A 19,783-nucleotide genomic window follows, 5' to 3' on the forward strand; every position below is an offset into this window, starting at 1 on the left:
AATTGTGTTTTAGTGAGTGAGAATGTGTTTAGAGTTTAGCAAAAAGAGTGCATGAGATTTGCAAACAGAGTCTAAGTGCCTAAACCTGTTTAAGGTTTTGCAGAAAGAGTGATTTATTCGACAAATTGGTTTAGACTATTGAGAATTTGGTTCAGAGAATGGGGTTTTTTGTTTTAGCAATTGTGAAAAACTGTAATCTATACTGTAATACCAGTATATGATCTAAACACAGTGGGGGTAAATCCAGAGACATAGAGTTACTCAAGCAGGAAGGACGTTATTTCAATCAGTGTTGCTTAGAAATCCTTAAAAGCATACTGTCAGTGACTAAACAGAGTTAACAAACTGAAATTCATCTGCAGAGAATGAAGCGTACAGCACAGCAGGTGAATTATACAAGCTAAGCATCAGAAAGGCTTGCACTCTGCATAACAGACTGAGAGCCCTCTACATCTCATGACAGAAATAAGTTGTTCCTGCACAATAATTAGGATGCCCCTTTTATAATCTTAAAAGGATGCCCAATGTCCTTTCGAAACAGCTTTGCATTTTGGTTATTTTGCTTCACAAACCAATCTCCACAAATCAACTACTGACAAAAAAGGGTTTGACCAATCCTTTTAAATAATCAAAAGTTGTTCTGTGCCACTCTGCTAAGCCACAGAATAGAAGAAACCAGCAAATGTCCTAATATGACTCTCAGGGATGAACTGCATGTCAAAAATCTGACTGTGATTGGGCTAGATGCTTGGGGGGTGGGGGGGTCTTCATTGGCTAAAAAACTATCCGTGCCCTCACCTGAGGCTCCTCGAGCGAGGGCGCACGTGTGGCGAGCGTCGACCCCCGTCATCGTCCGTGATGCTCTCTGTGCTGCCAAAGTGCTTGGACAGAAAGTGCAACTCATCCATGGTTGGCTGGAAGGGCAGCTGGTGCAGGCGCTCCTGGGACGAGCTGGACGACTGGAGGGAGACATGAGAAAGAGACAAGGTTAAAATGTGAACTGCTCTTCATTAGAGAACCCTCTGCTGCAGCTTCCACATCAATAGTTCAAAAATAGATACCTGGTGATGGAGAAGATGACATCAAACAACAAATGGTAAGAGCACCTTAATCGATGACAAGTGAGAGAAGAGAAGAGAAGAGAAGAGAAGAGAAGAGAAGAGAACACAAGGTGTACTATGATGTGAGTGGGTGGAAAGAACTGAGACAAAGAAGCGACACAGTTAAAAGAACAAGAAAGAAAAAGAGAGAGGTGGTGAAACACAGAAAATATCCAGAAGGAGTTAGTGTAGGAGGACAACAACAGAAAAATGAGGACTGAAACACTGAGTAAAAATACTGCAGGGAATGAAGGAGTCACTGCAAGTAAAAGTTGCCTTAGGTTCTGCTGCCTTGGGGGGTTAATGGCAGTGCTATTTGGTCTTAGACAAAAGACCTTTCTTCAGCAGAGGAGGTAAAAAAACAGGCTGGATCAATGGGAGGCTAAATGAACACATCTCCCAACGGGGCACCAAGGTTGGCTTTGGCCACATAATGATTTCTGCTATAAAAATCCATTTGAAGCTCCATTCAGGTCTTAGCCACATGGCAAGCTGCAGAGAGACAGTGAAACGACAACGCTGTGAATGCAGCAAGTCCAGTCAATCGAATCAATTAAGAAGCTCCCTAGAGACAGAAACAGCTCAGAGATGGAAGAAAATGCCATCGGACGTGATGGTTATCACAGATGAAAAAGCGTTTGTATTGGTTTCCCGCAGTCACAGGTTGCACCTCAATTCACTTGATTGCGCCCAGATTTTCTTTGCTTGCATCCTACCACTGAAACATTGAAGAACGACATTTTAACAGAAATGAGATTTCCTTTCCTCTGAACTGCCACTAAAAGTCAGTTTTCTAGTGACAATGGAACAGCTGGTTCACCTGTCCTGAGCTTCCATGCCTTGGAGTTTAAAACTCATTCAAACTGCATTCTGTATTTGTAATGTATTTTTGTTTGTAAATTCATTGTTATGAGGAGAGTTTTACAATCTGTAGAACATCTTTGGGCTTGAGGTTTTGAAGTTTTTTTGAGTATAAGTGATGTAAATATGAAATCGGCTGTTTCATATCATTCTGATGCACAGAGACTTTCAGTGTCACATTAATGAAAATGACACCAATAGAAAATGTGTTTACTGTTCAAAGACAACAGTCTCTCCTTCTCTTCCAGAGTATAATATGATTCCTGATACAGGTGAAAAGGGGAAATGACAATGAAGAGACTAATGAAAGCTGTCTGTGCCTCCTTTGTTTATTGGACCTGCAGTTAACACATCGGCTGACTGTAACAAGATGGTGAATTGAAACTAATAAATTCTGAACTTTGGAGTAACATAACAGTTGTTTTTGTCCTGGTTTCAATCTGCAGTGTCAAAGCATCTCTTTCAGCTGCAGTGACCACTACCTAACAGATTTACAGTAAACAGAGACCAGAACTGGAATGTATCAACAATCCCCAGTTTTCTTCGCTTGTAAGGTTTCCTCCTTGGAACCTCTTCTATCTTTTAACGTCTGTTTACATCTCCGACTATTCCTGCATAAATTTAACTTTTATCTACCCTTTCATATACAAAACTCCTTCACACAAACACACATCTCCTCCCTTCATCTGCTCTCTTCAGTATGCAAGAGCCCTGCTGTAACTAATCAAGCGAGTACTGGCACATGTAGAGCACTGAAATCTGACAGGATGAATGGGTAAGAGGGGTGATGGAGGAATACAAGGAACCTGAGAACGCATCTTCAACCTCATCTACCACTAAAAAGAGGTGAATCAGCCGCCTACAGTGTGTGTCTACTAGATGTGCTGCTGTAACGTGCAGGAGAGACAGTGGAAGAAATGATGTGTGAAAAGCAGCAAAGATGCAGAGGAATTGTCTTCAGGAGGCACAGACGTATACAGGGAGTGGATTATGAGTCAACACCTTGCCTCCACCTTAGCATCATACACATTAAGGTCCATTTCTCAAATGGACTATTTACCAAATGGGCCATGGCAGTGTTCATTTCGCTGAGGAGTCTCTTATCCTCCAAATATCTTTCACTCAGACAAAAGTGAACATTGCCGTTGTCTCTGTTTGCTTCCAAACATGCTTCCCTTCCATCTACAATACCCTTTTATTTGTTTCTGTTGCTGTTCTTTATCATCCATCTCTGGTTCTCTGGGTAAGTGATGGATAGAGCAATAGTCTCTGGAACAGTTTGCGACTGCAAGGCACAAATACAGTTTGATTAAATTTCATATCAATTAACCCTGCTCCACTTTTCTCCGAAAAGCCAAGTCATCATCTACAGATAATTCAAGTTGCTTATATCTTAGCAACTGATGACTTATTTTTAGTTCTGGTTTACCTGTGGTGCATGTTCTTCAACTCTAAAATGCTTTTTGATAATCAGCTAAGACTCACAGCAGCAGGTACAAAGAACAGAGGCATGTGTGTCTTTGTGTACACATGGTATTTAGCTGCAAGCGTGGGGTGTAATCACTTCAAAGCAAAATGAAACAAAAGCAGAACATGCAACTTCAGAGCATGAATTTACAAGGAGCACTTGCAGTTTAATGCATGAAAATAGATGCAAATAAATTCTTTGAGTGTGTTATATATTCATGCAAATCATATAAAACCCACTTCATCAATTTAGCTGTGGAAGAATTTCTGTTGATTTCATGATTTATGCAGCTAAATTAGCAAAAGAAGACAAAGCAGATCCCATGCTGCTCCCTCCCTTATGTCTTCCCCCTGTTTCTCTGGCAAAACTGGAAATGAAAGAATATATGACTCTTCATTCATCACACTATGAAGAGGGGAAACATTTCTTTGAGAAAACAGTATAATCATCAGCAGAAGCCTCTCGTTTTCAGGAGACTGCAGCTGAACTGTGGTGTGTAGTTTGATAGCCACAGGTTTTGTGTTACAGTGACACACTTAGTCAGCTCTGTCCTACATTTGAAAGGGGACAAGGTGCAGTGGCTCTTGCATTAATGATACACTGTACAACAGATGCAGGAAAGTTTCAGCTACTGTAGTCACATCCGTGGAGAGGCAATCATGTTGCAAAATGTTTTTGTCCAAAGCGATTCAGATTTTCTCCACACACATGTACATTAGGAAGAACTTGCTCAAGGACACAGGAGTTGAGTCCTCAACCTTGCGATTAATAAGGAAGTCGCTCTTCGACCAGAACTGCAGCTGCATCATGGAGATATACTGATTCGGGAGACTTTTCTTGGGTATGAATGGCAAAAGAACTGCTTTCAACCTTAGTACCCCAAAACTCTTTACAATTTGCCTCTTAACCACCGATTCACATATACACACACTCAGCAGTGATGGCGATGGAGCTGCCAATGCAAAGCACTGGCCTGACAATCAGAAGCAATGACCTCTCTGTACAATCTAATTGTACAGCACATAATGATTCACTGCAGGTGGCGGCAATGTGCCAAGAAACGCAGAAATTCACCAGTAAAACCAGAGGTGAACCCAAATTCCCTTATTTTACTCTTCTTTGGTTTTCAATCCTCGCTCAGCCTGGAAGTCATTCCAGTTCACCATGAAGAAGGACATCCTAAAACTCTTATTTCTGTTCTGAGGAGCAAGGACGGAGGAGGCTGCCTGAAGGAGCTATAACCAAGGATACATGAGTGCATCCTTCATGGAAGTCTGTTATGGATTGACACTCCCCTTTATTGGAGATCAGTTTGTGACTGGATGTTTCACATGAGGACTGATGGAAAGGACGTCTCATGCCAGTGAAAATATGTTTCCTCGGTTCCCCTCTCCTCTCTTACATGGGTGGGACTAAAGCCGTTTTCAGACAGGATGCAATGGCTGCCACGCTCCACTACTGAACACATTCATTTCTATGTGCTGTGCCGAGCTGAGTGCAGCGCAAGGTCACGCATGCTGACCTCACATCATCTTTCATAAAAGTTACTGCAATGAGTTCCACACAGTGGCGAGCTTAACAGTGTAACAAAACAATGATATCAATTTGGAAATCAGTATAGGACAGCTGAGGAAATCAGATGGCTGAGCTACTGGAATTGGTATAAGGAGAAAAAAAGTTGGACCAGTGCTGCCTGTCCTCAAAAAGACAAGATGAAAAATGCTGATATATCAATTTTAACTTAAACAACTGCATAGGAGCTACAGGGGCTTTCCTCTTCCTCTTAAACTTACCGTTGAACTTGGTGTATTGGTGCCATATCCTGAGGAAGGCAGAGAAGCCAAGGACCATCTACGACCATCGGCCCTGAGAAAAGAAATGAAAAATAAAAGTGGAAAAACAGAGAGCATATGCTAGATTCATAAAGACTGCACACTGGTTTTCTCTATCACTTTCCAGAGCCAGAGCATCAATATCAGTTTCTATTTTAGTTTCTGCAAACAACACAGTTATATCGAAGCAGTTCCACAGCCTTCCCCTCTTTCGATCTATACAATTACATCAGTGGTTCTTTTATTCCTCTCTTCCCTCAGGCCTTCTTCAGCCATCCCCAGGTCTGACACTTCCTCTGAGTGAGTGATGAGGGACACACTTCAGGGCAAAAAAAAAAAACACACCTTGGCTCATTCAGCTCAGCCTGCTTTCACAGCTCAGTCACATACACTTGGACACTGCACAGACACTTAGTGGAAGCAGAGCAGGACAAAGATGGGGCAACAACATGCAGTTTCGTTTTGCATGTGTGTGTTCCCTGACAAATCTCTGTGTGTGTGTGTGTGTGTGTGTGTGTGTGTGAGTAAAAATAATCTTATCAACAGTTTCACTCAACTACTTTGCACAGTTCTTGTGATGCTGCATGTGTGACTTGTCATGTGACTAGTGGAGGGATGCCAACCTTCGAGAAGAGGCGAAGGAAAAGTGGGCAGGTCCACTTGGTGAGAAGTTGCGTGGGCTGTCCAACGGACTGCTTCCTGTTGGAATACATATGAACAGAGGAGGAGAAAAACATATACTGGCTTATTATGTAGGATAAATGAACCTGTATGCATTTTGTTTTAGGGAACTATATTCATTCCCATTTCATTTAGTCACCCTCACTTTGAAGGAAATACTGTATTCTTATTAACAGGCATGGAGACCAAAACAAGAGCGGGATGTCAAATTTTCATCTTTGTATTTCAGTCATTAACAGAAAACACATAATTCTGGTTATAATAAAAACAATAACTCTCTGTGTATATATTAAGTGTGACACCTGTAAAGTCAAGACAGCTACACTAATGGTATAATTTACCCTTTATCCAATCCTGCAGTATTAAAGATTAACAGCAACTTAACACCAGCTGAAAGTCTAGTTCTGCTGAACTCTTGATCAGTGATGCCAAAACATGTTTAGACCACAGCACCCCTACGTAGTGCACTTCCTTTTTTTTTAACATGATACCCCAGGTTGGGTTGCCTCAGACCGTGCTGAGAGCTGAGATGAGGTGAGGGTCAGTATTCCTGACTAAAACTCACAGGAAAGCATGTTTCTTTGATATGACCTATAAAAATTGGGAGCTCTTGTATCATTAGCTACAGCACATTTGCATATTTAAAGAGCTTTTAATACGGTGAGTATATTTACATGCACACTAGTATCCTGGGTACGATTGGGTGTTTCCAAGTGTCCTCGGTACAATACCTGATAAGCATCTCAACATCATATCCTGGTTTTGTGAAACCAAGCTATTTTACTTCAAATACTCCAAAAGAAACCAGAATACTGAGAACATTCTCTGTTTGTACAGTAAACACTGACATAAAAACTCAACTGCAGACAGACAGTTATAACCCTGGATACTGTTAGAATAATGTAAACAGGGACATGAATAATCAGGTTTGAGTATGTTCCATATAAACACCATGTTCCATATCAAAACGAGGTTAAGACTCAAAACCAGGATACCTATACACAAATAAATGTAGTCAGTAACAGCTGATGTTTTTGGTTTGATTTTTCTGTTTTGATAGGCCTCACAGAAAATATGAATTGAATTAAAGTAGTAGTCTCAACTGACTTTTACTCAGGTTTCACATCCCCATCATGAGAAAAACAAACCTAAGGAAATTTCACAATAAAAAGTGAAAAAAGGTGTTGAAAATAACACCAGAGTCCCAGTGAGTAAATACAATCAATAGATAAATAGAGCAGTTAAACTGCAAGTTTGCTTTTTGTATGATCAGTGTTTTAATCCCCTATGTTACCCATTTTATATTTTTTAAGTTAACAATTAAACAAAAAACCTAAAGAGTCCAATTTTCTGTTTAATCTTCACTAGATCACGTCTTTGAATTCAGTATACTGACCTAAGTGTCCAGGCAGCGGAGAGTGTGGCCGTGGCAGGGTGGGGGATGTACTGGTCAGGATGAGGCTTTTCCGATTACTGGTTCTGCAACTAGAAAACATATAAAAGCAAAAAGTACATCAATATTTGTCTTTATTAAATTTAAGATACCAGACATATCATAGTTGGCACACAGACCACTCAGTGATCCCCAGGTTAATGAATACACTGTGTATACTGTAGCCTATACCACAGCAGGTGTGGATTCTTTTTTTCTTGAGTACAGTATGTCACTGCATGTGCATGTGTCAGGCCATAACACTGGACTTTATTGACATCCTCCTACCTACAGAGGAAAGTGACAAAGCAACAAAGATTTTTAATTTCCTCCAGGTCGAGCAACATGATGGCTGCTGCCATGAAATATGATGACAGGCCCGATAGGGTGATGGAGGGATGGAGAGAGGCTGGAGAAGAAATGGATGAGCATGGATCATAATAAAGAACTGGAGTTATTAAACCATAAAGGCTTCACTCGCTGCTTCTGCTGCGAGTGAAGCAGCAGGAAGACTGGATGTGTTTTTCACAAAGGAGCGCACACACACACACAGAGACGCACAAGGGTTATTGTCTTACATAACAGCCCGTAAAGTGGGAAGTGGATTTTTCAGGTGTTATAGTCATGTGTGGATTGGGTTTGCTCACAGACTTTCATGCCTGTGCATGCGCTTCGCCTTGTCAGAGTAGATTTTACAGAGCTGAGCCACATCTGCCAAAGAAGTTTGCTCCAGGTTGCATCAGCCATCACGCTATATCTGTGCAGGAAGTGCATAAATCACAGCACACGGATATAAAAGTAAAAATGCACGGTCACACCGCACGCACCGGTTATGTGATGCCTCTCAAATCTCGATCTATAATCTATATCCCCATCTTGCAGCACTCCCACTTGCTCCTTTATGTCGCCCTCTTTTTTGATGTGCGTCTTCAGCAGTTGTTTCTAGCACTGAGCCATCAAACCCTCGGTAGGATTTTATCGGTGGCAGTGCACCTCTGTGGGCGCCAGCTGAGGACAAGCTAGTACTCAGCCTTGCAGAACAGAGTAGAGTGTATTGAAATATTTAAGGGAAAGGCATTATCTCTGGATGGAGAGCTGGAAGTGGCTTAATGCCATGCGTTGATACAGCTCTCAGAAGATGATGGACAGAAGAGAAGGGGGAAGGGTGAGAGAGGAGAAAAAGAGCAAGATAAATAAAGTAAAGGGGCTGTAAATGCAGTATATTTGACTGATTTCCTTTTCTTTGTCTCCGATAGTTATGCTCTCAAGCCCACCTGCAATCGTCTTTCATTTCATTTCCTCCTTAACCTGCGGTCTCTCAAATCCACTCTGTCTTTATTGCTTCTCTTTCTCAATCAAAAGCTGAATCACTTGCACTAGTCAAGCTTTACTCGTGAACATATTCTTAGCTTTTGATTCATGATTCATCACATCACCAGCAGCTCTTTTCCACCAGCAACCGTTCAAATGGCAATGATTCACTTTTAGTTAGAGTGTGTAATGTTGTAAACTACATATTGTGGAAAAAGCGACATAACCTTACTTACCTGCCTCGTTTCGGTGACTTTCCCTCGGTGGTTATTATCCTCAGTCTCCATATATCTTATCACATTTATTAATAATTCATCAGTTTCTCATTTTTTCACATATGCTACTTTACTGTCATTCAGGTTTCTCCTTCTTCTGAATCTACTCTGAATTATGAATAAGTGAATAACTGTGTGGAGTCAGGAAAACTTTCCCTCTAACTCCAGATTTACAGGTAGTAGAGTCGACTAAACGATTTAATGCTAACAGAATTAAAAACCCACTAGGAAAAAGCAATCTAATCTTCCCATAAAGCTAGAAGTCTCTTGCAGCCACTGTGCTTTATAACACAGTTATAAATAAATGCCACAAAAAGGGCATGTTGCTCAAAAGCATTTGTACTATAAAAAAGGTTAAATAGGAGAGCTGCTCTTTATCCTATACTCCAGCAACCAGACACATATTTATTACCAGTAAAGGCCACATTAAGAGTCCTGGTACAAAGCCTTGAGGAGCACATACAACAACAAGGGGGAGAGGAGGATAGAAACATCTGTGGATGCTCTAACACTGTGATATATCTGTTGTATTCCAGTGTGCGCTGTTATTTTGTCTAGAGGTGCCTTGGCTTTCTCTCAGCCAAGCTTATCTGACTTTTGGGACAGTCAATAATGTACGTACTAATTTAAGTCCAAAGAATGACGTTGGACAAACCCACCACACACAAGAACCTATATTTTAGCCATGGGGTTTACGATAGTGAAACACGAGGCCTGACAAAGGGAGAATTATACTGTATCTTCTACTCAACACAGCAACTTGTGGCTTCTTTGCATACTAGTTTATTTCAGTGACTTCTGTTGGAAAGATTGATATACACACATGGCAGATGGGAGACATATTAAAAGCACACACTGCTGATTTTGCACTGCGCTCCAATAAAACTGTCAGACTCACGACAGATAATCAAAATCAATGCAGCAGGAACAGCCATACTGTCTTTTCTGTTCACTCATTCTTCTTCCTCATCAAAAACTGCACTACAAACAATAAGATTCAACGGCTAACACACTCACAATTTTTACATCTTCAGACTTGCATTCTTCACACCCAAACAATATCAAGTTTTGTGGAGCTCACGCTGGAACCATTAAAGGCTTTCTCCACCTTTTTTTTTAAACTCCATAAGACCTCTACTTGACTTTGATGTTAATATTGGTGGAGTAAAACAAAAACACCAACGAACTTCCAGAGCAGCCTCAGCGTTCCTCGGCATGGATTCAACATATCTCTAAACTCTAATGGAATACGAACGCCATTCACTGGCGTCTGGATGAAGGTGTGGAGGACCCTGTCTAAAATCACCCAGTGGCTTCCATAAAAGGATGTTGTTATTATGTTACTACTGTATATTTGTTTAATTGTATTATGATATATGTGTAAGGCCGCATCTGAATTTATGTATGTCAACTTATTAATTCAGATTTTTCCTTTAATTTGTTACCCATCTGTATCTACCTAGTCTGAGGTGCATCAAAATCACAATATGACAACATATGAAGTATAAATGAAGCTCTCATAATACCTTGATGTTATACTTCTATATTTTGACTGTTACCTGTTGGAGCAAAACTACAGGACAGCAGTCATAGATGGCTGTAAAAGATTAAGACCGGCATGCTGTAGAGTCACTTTGCTGTGAAAGCAAAGGAGACAAGAGAGGTGGGAACGTGCTGCTGCTGGTGCAGGGAAAGTTATGAGTGTGTCTGCAGGTGTGTGTATAAATGTGACTTTAAATCACTCTGTCACAGTTATGCCCATGGAGCCTGAAATCATCTGCCTCAGTCTGGTTAAGAAGCTGCGTGCATGCAAGAGAGAGATACAAAGAGTTAGTATGCTGTAGTCTGGTGCCATCTCTGAATCATAAATCTGACACAGTCTCTAGTTTTGTAGTCACATGCAAACATATTGTCAGTTTACAGCCAAACTGTCCTGCACTATATCATCCACCACCTCCTCTGTTTTCAGGCAGACAGTGATATTTGGATTCATTCAGTCATCCACTTATGCATAAATGAATTTTGAATAGAAAGCTGAAGCTTGACTGAAAATGAGACACTGCATTTAAATAGCGAAACACATTCTGGTCCAATTAGGTTAGCCAATAACAAATCTCTCTATCCATAATGAACTGACCAAGAATGAAAAAGATGAAGAGCAATGGGAGAGAAAAGGACGTGAAGGGGGGATGGACAACATTACCATAGCAACACAATTTGAGTCACACTCAAAAGAAGCAAACAGTGACATCTCCAACTGTTTTCTGTTTTCATGAGAGTACACAGTGAGACAACTTGTCTTATATAAACTACTGAGGGTGAGTATCAGACTGAATCAGCTCTGATCTAAGACCAGCAAACCATCATACTATGAGCCACAGTCTGCCTGTGTTTTTAACGTGAATGTCAGTCTTAATCCATCATAAGCCATTGTGTAATCCATCATGCAGGCTCAATCTGTGTGTGATGCAGAAGTAGTGGTGAGGCATGTCGTGCGGTCAGTCAGCCAGAGTATGAGTCACTGGGGTCGGCGGTGTGTGCCGCTATTGTGTGGGCCTTTGTTGACGGACAACAGAGCTGCTGAGAAAGCTGTGAGTGAGCAACAACTTCCAATATGTGAGAGAGAAGGAAGACAGTGTGAGAGTGTCAGGCCTGACTAGGTGTGTGGCAGATCATTGTTTTCCCATTTGTTTTGCAGAGAGCAGGAGGTTTTTGCATCCAGGTGGTCTTTTAAGAACCAGAATAACAACCTGGGACAGGGTAAAGAAGAGCAAAGGAGAGAGGGCAACAGTGACGAACTAAACCAAAGATATGCTGAACAACATCTTTTTTAAATCAACAATGAGAAAACACTTTTATTGAACATATCTGCAAAATATTAACTTCTGGAAACTGAAGCATGACTAATGTTTCTTTGGGAACTTGTGCCAGGAAAATATGGTGGAGTGGATACATGCTGTAAAAGTAGAACAAAGACATATCGAAAGTCATTTTGGCTTTATAAAAATGTACCTCAACCATGTAATTTGCCACAACTGGACAAATGACATGTTGTGGATATTTGAAGCTAACATAAGTAAACACACTCACTGCAGCAAAATGAGCCTTTCTTCAAATATTACACATTTGAAGACTCATTTCTTAATTTATGTTACTTTTACTTCATTTCACTAGAAAAATCAACTACAGTACAAATGTGTTTTGCTCAGGGGTTCCCAAACATTTACATGTGTACAATATGCATATTGTCGAAGATGCTACTAACAGAGACAAGGCCATAATTATTATCCAGCCAAAAATTTTATGTTCTGGTTCACTCTCATGTTTTTCCATGGTTAAAGCTTAAAATAAACCCACTGTACAGCACCGAAGGGCAGACTGACAACATTAGCAACTATCTGGTGAACACAATGGAGCCAGGTTTTTTTCTCTAAACCACAGCTAAAGTTCTGTGCTTTGTACTGTACATTCAACCATCTCAACCCAATGTCCTCCCTATGACATAGGTGCAGCAAAGGATGCCACATTTCCTGGATAAGGAAAAACAATTCCACTAAACAAGGTTTCTGCAGGTTTCATCAAGTTAAATTTAAGACTTTTAAAGAGCTTTTTTTAGACCCATCTGAATGCAATTTAAGACATACAGTACTTCCAAGGTGCAAATCCCCCAAAGAAGGTAAAAATAACAGTTTGGAGGTAAATATATTTCTGGGAAATTGAAAAATATGTTCACATTCATGGCTTGAAGAAGCATCTAACAGCCCACATTAACACGCCCCAATCATTTCCAGTAACCCACCACTTGTAGTAAATGACAGTGGTGCTCAGGCTGTGTAGCAGTACACCTGTGACCTGCTCACACAACAACAAATGACTAATAAAACAAACATTTACATTCCTACCTTTTTTAGCCATTGTGGTTCAAACAGTTTTTTTTATTATTAGATTTTGTTAAAGTAGCCCACCTACTGACTTTCAAGACCTGAGCATAGTATTTATCAAGACAGCTTTTGTTTGAGCAGGCAGTCTGGTTTGGTTTTGTAGTAATTAATTTAACCGAAGCATGATAAACTTTTTTAAGACCTAACAAAATTGTATTTAAGACCCTTTAAAGATTTTTTAATGCCTAAAATTCAAATGATTAGATTTTAGAGTTTTTAAGGACCAGCAAAAACCCTGCATAATCCAGGTAACAGTTGCGATCCCTCCAGAACATATGTGGCACAGGGTATTAAAAGTGTATCAGTGTATTGTGTAGAAGAACACAGCAATGTTGAGGATAATATAAACAGACTGTCAAAGGTAACCAACAGAGAAACAGACCAAGCCAAAACCACAAACACACACAGATGTGACAGCCAACAACTCCCTTTTGTGTCTCGCTGCTCCCCGTAATAAAACCCAGAGCTGTCACTGCCTTCGACGCTCTGGTCAGCCCGCTGCAGCAGGGTCAGAGGTTAAATCTGTGGTAATGACTCGTGCAGAAGCTTTGAGCAAATTATTCCCCTGCAGGCACTTGGATGGCATTGGGCCATTAGTCTCTCTCACACACGCACACACGCCCCTGAATATGCAAACACACAGTGTTAGTCTTCTAACACAGCCCCAAAACTGTCACAAAGTGTCTACAATAATTACAGCAATAAAAGTAATACAAACAATAACACTTTGATACAGGTCATTAAAGCCGAACAATTATTGCTTCTCTGGATACTCGCACAGCCTCTTAGTTGTGAGTTAGGACGGGCTGTCTGCATACATGCCCAGTGGTAAAAAGAGATTCCAAGTCTACTCGTTGTTTGTCCCTAAAAGATCATTCTGCTCCTTAGATGTGTTAGCATTGTCCTCACATAGGCTGTTGCTGACTGGGAACACAACACAATCACTGCAACAGCCAAAGGTTTTACACTAAACCACTCTATTTGAAGATAAAACTAAACGGACACACCCAAAATGCTATGAATAATCGCATTAGCAGACACACAAGTTTGAATAACCTGGAGACTTGTTTAAAACTGTATGACTATGTGTTTGTTGTCTGTCCGACTTCTTTTTAGTAACGTTTCCATGTTCCCAGATCTCAGCAATTAAAGGTTCCCTGTGGGTTTTTATTTTGTTAACGAACAAAATTATGTTTACACGCCATATGTCTCACCAGAAGGCACATGTACTGTATATCCTTGAGGCCTAATAAACATATTGGTATCCTTCATTTACAGAGCTGAATTTTGGAGTTATTTCAAATGTACATTGTTTACATCCCTTGCTGCTTGCTAGCAACCTTCTTCCTTGCCTTTGTTGGTGCTTTGGTATATTTCTTGGCGCAATGTTTATCATGTCACACACATTTGAAAACTGTGCTCCAAAGCACCAGTAGTGGTCAAAAGTTCCACAGGGTACCGTCGTTACCTTGGGAAGTAAAACATTAGTGCTGCCAAAAATATAATACACTATTATCCTTTATTGTTACAACAAAGAATTCTATATATTATATACCGTATATTTCATGCAAAATAAACCCAAATTATAAACAAATAATGTCATCATTATTATTATTTCATTTTTGAAAGTATCCTCACTTTACATTAATACCTATAAAAGATTTGATTTCAAAAACTATACAAGTACAAATATTTAATCATGCTTAGAGAAAACAAAGCCAATTTTTCTGTATCATATTATTTTATGATGGCATCCTTATTTATTATTTTCATTTAAATAAATGCCTCAGTTCCAGGTTTTCCATTATCTTTGTTGTTATTTATACAGAATATAAATGCATTCACAAGTAAAGCACTGAAAACCCACTTATCAGACAATGTTTAACTTCATTATTTTATTTATTTACATTATTTTTTTGGCCCATTGTGACTGTTTTCTACAGTGAGTTCTAATGAACAGGGCTCCTCCTGCAAAGCTCTGTCCAGGAAAAAAAAAGACTGACAGATTTATGTTATAGCCAGACAGCTGAGCACATTCATTAAAACAGCTGGTTAGTGATGAAAACAGAGAAACATGAATGATGAGCCATTTAATGGAATGAAGAGCTGGTAATTTACTTGTGCAGGCAACAACATGTGTTTTTCCATGATTACTCATTTGCATGTACATGTGAGTGAGTGCATGCACATGCTTAATGTGTTTTACCTAACAGATTATTACCCGTGTGTGTGCCTTTGTATTACTTACATTAGAGGGACTGAAACCTGTTAACACACTCACACTGTGAGGACTCAGCCACCAGCCTCTGGTCCCCACATGGACATCACTGAATTTTAGGCTTGCAACATGGTTTAAGGTTAGGGTGAGGTTAGGGTTAGACAGGTATTGGTTATGGTTAAGGTTAGGATAAGTCTACAGGAAATGAATGTCAGTCAATGTAAAGTCCCCACAAGGAATGAAAACTGTCTGTCCGTCAGTCGTGTCATCTCCCGCTCTATGTGCTGACTCACAGGGCACACAGGACACCAGACCTTCCTGATGTTTCACCATCGATCCGTCCAGGCTCACTTCCTGTCAGGTGACATCGCTCTCTCTGTCTGTCTCTCTGTGGTTCCCTCAAGACCTCTTAAAGGTGAGTGCATGTTTAGAGGTGTGGGAAACGGGGGTGGAAATGGAAACGCTTCTCTTCTAAAAGGCTTTCTGGTCCAACAGGCTGGCTCCTGGCTGGTGGTGCATCCCACAATGCAAAATCCGCTGTTCTTGCTGCCAGTGTCCAAATTACCCACTGTGGTCTAGATGGATCCCAAAGTCAGGAATGTGTCCAAATCAAGCCATGTGGGCAGATGTATCATTTAGATGGCAACTGAGAGAATGACTGAGTGACGCTATGCAACATGCAGAGACATAAACAGAGGCTTTTGCTGTTATTCCCTGTGAAAGAGAGACTAGGCAAGGAGCAAAAAATATAACAGAGTTGACCAAAAAATGTTCAATCCAAGAAAGAAAAAAATTTAAAGTGCGAAGATGAAAGTGGAACAGCAGAATGAGTCAGCGAGTTGTTTCAGCATGTTAGAAAAACAGCAGTGATGTAGCAATTCATGCTGTGGCTAAAGGCCAGTTCTCTGTTTAAACTAGGACTTGGTGCGAGCTCAATAAATTGAAAAAGGTAGAATGTTGTGTTGTGACAACTGAGTACAGTAAATAACTCATGAGCTGGTATGTAAGCTTGTTGAATTTCTGGCTTCTTGACCTCACTTTTGTGTGTGTCCATTAAGTCTCTCTGCACATACAATGAACCGATGAGGGAAAACTGGTCATGAGGACAAGTTAGAGATGGTTCTTTAGACAAATTCAACAGCCTCCCCACTCTAGATGTGATATCACCACTATAGCCACTGAATGTTACAGAGACCAACGTACAGTATTTCTTATTTTCAACCATTTTAATAAAATGGAATCTTTTCAAAAGGATGAATGAAATTTAAAAGTCTAATCTCCATCCATTATATCAACATCATCATCAGTGAGCCCTGGGCGTCCATGACCCTGTCACTGGTTCACTATTTGTCCTTCCTTAGACATTGTTGGTAGGTACTGACCACTGCAGACCAGGAACACCCAACACGACCACAATGTTATGATCGGTCTATATCAAATGACTGATGTTCTGTGACACCTGATTCAGTTAAATTTCACTGATAAAGTGAGACTGAAAGCCAAGAAAGAGCTAAGAGGTAGATCTTGAGTTTAGATGACTTCTGAGACACAGTATACTCTGTCTTGATTATAGTATCTACACTGCTTAAACACACAGGTTAATCGGGTCTGAAATGGTTACAATATAAAAATGTGACCAAATAACATTCCACTAAATCTGAGCTGTTTTACAAATCTCTTGGAATATATAACAGAGGTAACACGTCCAATCACTAATAGTCCTGCTAAGCTCTCTGAGAAAATGTACCAAACTATGCAGCATCTGTGGATCCACTGGTCAGACACAGTAAACATCCAGATGTCTGTTTTAGTCACACCATTTCTCTCCACTTCAGGGTATTGTCAGATGTCCTCTGAATGTGTGAAAGTGTATCCCCAGGCAGAGTGATGCAGCAGGAAGTTGTGATAGTGTAGACTTATCTAGCTGTTTTTGCATATGTCACTATCAGTCTCTCGTCTGCTGATTTCCTGTTTGTCTGCATTAGTCTCTCCACCTTGTGTTCGTGCTGTCTCGGTTTCCTGCCACTGGGAAGTTCTGAACCACTACAATCATGACCTTTCACTTTGTTCCCACCATGACCTTAGTCACAGCAAATAATCTGTATTCTCACCTCATAAACAATAAGACACTTCGTTCAGTGAACAGCACTCATTTGCATGAGCGGAAGGCCTTGCAGCGTGTCAAATAGACATTAAAAATGATTTACTCTGATTATGGATCACACGCAGAGACTCACAAGGCCATCGCTTCTATTGCTTAGAAGAATGTTGGGATGGAGATGGCATTAGAAAACATATCTTAACATAATGTCTGTCATGATACCACTAGACTGTAAATTATGATACTAATTGTTTTAAAGCTTCAAGAAACAGCAAAATGGGGCAACAGCAATTAAACAGCTTTGACATTTTGGGTGTAGATGATTATTTACTATGTAATTTGCATGTAGTAAATACTTTGATTAAAAGCTCTATGCCACTTGCACAATGGTAATAGCCTGGACAGAAGGTCAGGATTTGCCTGTTGCATGTTTGATGACATTATATGCATAAATAAGCACGTGTTGTCTTGTGACTGCACATCCTAGTTTGTTGAGAAACAAATCTGGAGTGGTAACAACACTGTTACTTTCTATAAAGACCAACAAATCAGCCAGTCCAATATTCACTTGTTGCAGATACTAAACTGTAATTAGATTCAATTAACAATTGGATTCATTTAGACTAACTGTTTAACATTTCAGCTCTACCGTGCAGGGCAAAATGAAAGGTGTTAGATTCAGCAAAATGCTTTTTTAGAAAACTAATAATTCCATATGATATTGTCATCACTGAGAGATTTAACATCTATGTGCAATAACATATGCAAAGATAAGGCATAGGCTGTAATCAGTTATCCCAGGAAGAATTACAGTGCAATGTATGAAACATTCAGATAAACCTGAACGAACACAAAACAATAAAATACCAGAGAATGGTATATTGTGACAACACTTTTGTGCTGATGGCATACAGAGCTTTAGAGGTCACCTGGACATCACTCAGTCATTTCAGTGCATTATTTAGTCTGAAGTATCAACATCTAAAAAACTCAGCTCAAAGTCCATTTATTAGGGGGTTAAACTGCATCTTATGGTCTTTCTCAGTGGATGGAATTTGCTCAGGTGTCATGGAGACAGCTCAGTTAACAACTGAGCAACTGACTATGAGATGTGATTCAAAATAGACCATTACTGCAGTAATCCTTATGTACAAATTTAGTCATTCCAATTTTTGCCATAATAATAATTACATAAATCTAATTACACAGCCTAAAAATAACTTTAAGAAGATTTAGATTTTTCTGGAAAATGATGTTTTTATGAGAATGAATTGGAAGCAACTAATGTTAGCCAGGTTTTCATTCAGCTCACGACTGTGTAAGAGAAGTTTTGTTATCATGTCATCGTTCTATCAGAGATAAAGCACAAACAGTCTGTGTGTTTTGGTTAAGGCCAGCGTGAACACCAGCCAGTAACAGATGGTGCTGTCATGGTACAAAACAACAGGAGGAGGGCATTCACAGGAGTTTCCATGTTTAATGCTGCGTGTTTTCTATATCCCCTAGTCTAGAGCTCCTTCATTAAATAGGACCAGCCAACCAGTACTGCTGATCAAATATAATGTATGTCACTCAGTCTGCAACATCCAGCCTGGTGTTACAAGAAGGAAGATAAGCGCGTTCCTGTTTTCAACCACACAGAGAACAATATGCAGACAGAAATATCTGAGAAAGCGCCTTTGCTTAGAAACTTCTAAAAACTGTAACACTGAATATGTGTATCATTATAACTATGGGTCAGTTTGTGATGCCAAAGAGGTATCTACTTATGAGCTACCAGGTTCAGCACCATAACATACAGTAAGCTACTGAAATACTACCTGTGACAGAAACCACTGTGTACAAAATGAAAGTACTGTGGCAAGGTGGGAATTTCATCTACAGGGTAAATACATTAACTAGCAAAGCACATTTTAATGATAGTGCTACTGAATTAGGTTTTGTTTTTTGTTTCTGTTGATGAATAAATATTAGCATCGTCTATTGTGTGTGTGAGTGGGATGAACCGTCCTGTGGGATAATTTGTACTGTGCATCTTGTAATGACAGTAAAAATATGTATGAGTGGGATAATACTATGTCACTGGGTGAGATAAACATGCACTCTGTGTTCTTGGAAGAAACCATTAAGACCTTCTTCACTGGTTTGTAGGGGTGTGTGCCGATACATCCAGCTCACGAGACGATGCACGCTACTGAGTTCCAGAGAACGGAACAAGATGATATTTTAACACTATTTTTCAGAAGTTTTCAATGACAAAATATATGACTGGAAAAACTCTTTTATTCAACTGACATTCACAAAATGCAAAACACTGCAGGTGCATTTTGAAATGGTCTAACTAATCATCTTATAATGAATGTCACCTCAGTTCTACTTTCTGAGTATGAATTATCATATGCAGTAAAAGACAACAATATGCAAACACCATAAAAGGTTTTGCCACAAACGCAACTGACTGGATTCATGAGACAGCTTTTGTCTCGACAAGAAATATCATCACTTTTTAATATCACCGCATCTTGTCACACCCCAACTGGTATGTCATCCAGCTTTAGTCCCT

The 19,783-nt window shown here is 39.9% G+C and overlaps 1 protein-coding gene across 4 annotated transcripts in view; it reads right to left on the reverse strand.

Annotated features, from left to right (window-relative positions):
• LOC109958382 (microtubule-associated serine/threonine-protein kinase 1-like) overlaps window positions 1-19,783 on the reverse strand; it is a 64,942-nt gene that overhangs the window by 29,040 nt on the left and 16,119 nt on the right. For 3 of the 4 annotated variants that reach the window (XM_020596955.1, XM_020596954.1, XM_020596956.1), the window contains 4 exons: window positions 7,339-7,427; window positions 5,885-5,960; window positions 5,223-5,295; window positions 799-959 (listed from right to left, as the gene is read on the reverse strand). In XM_020596955.1, the coding sequence (XP_020452611.1) occupies window positions 799-959; window positions 5,223-5,295; window positions 5,885-5,960; window positions 7,339-7,427 (399 nt within the window). Of the gene's footprint in view, window positions 1-798; window positions 960-1,061; window positions 1,139-5,222; window positions 5,296-5,884; window positions 5,961-7,338; window positions 7,428-19,783 lie in introns of those variants that run through there. The other variant, XM_020596957.1, reaches the window with a different exon arrangement.

Source organism: Monopterus albus, unplaced genomic scaffold (assembly GCF_001952655.1).
Source record: "Monopterus albus unplaced genomic scaffold, M_albus_1.0 scaffold32.1, whole genome shotgun sequence".
Classification (NCBI taxonomy): Eukaryota; Metazoa; Chordata; class Actinopteri; order Synbranchiformes; family Synbranchidae; genus Monopterus; species Monopterus albus.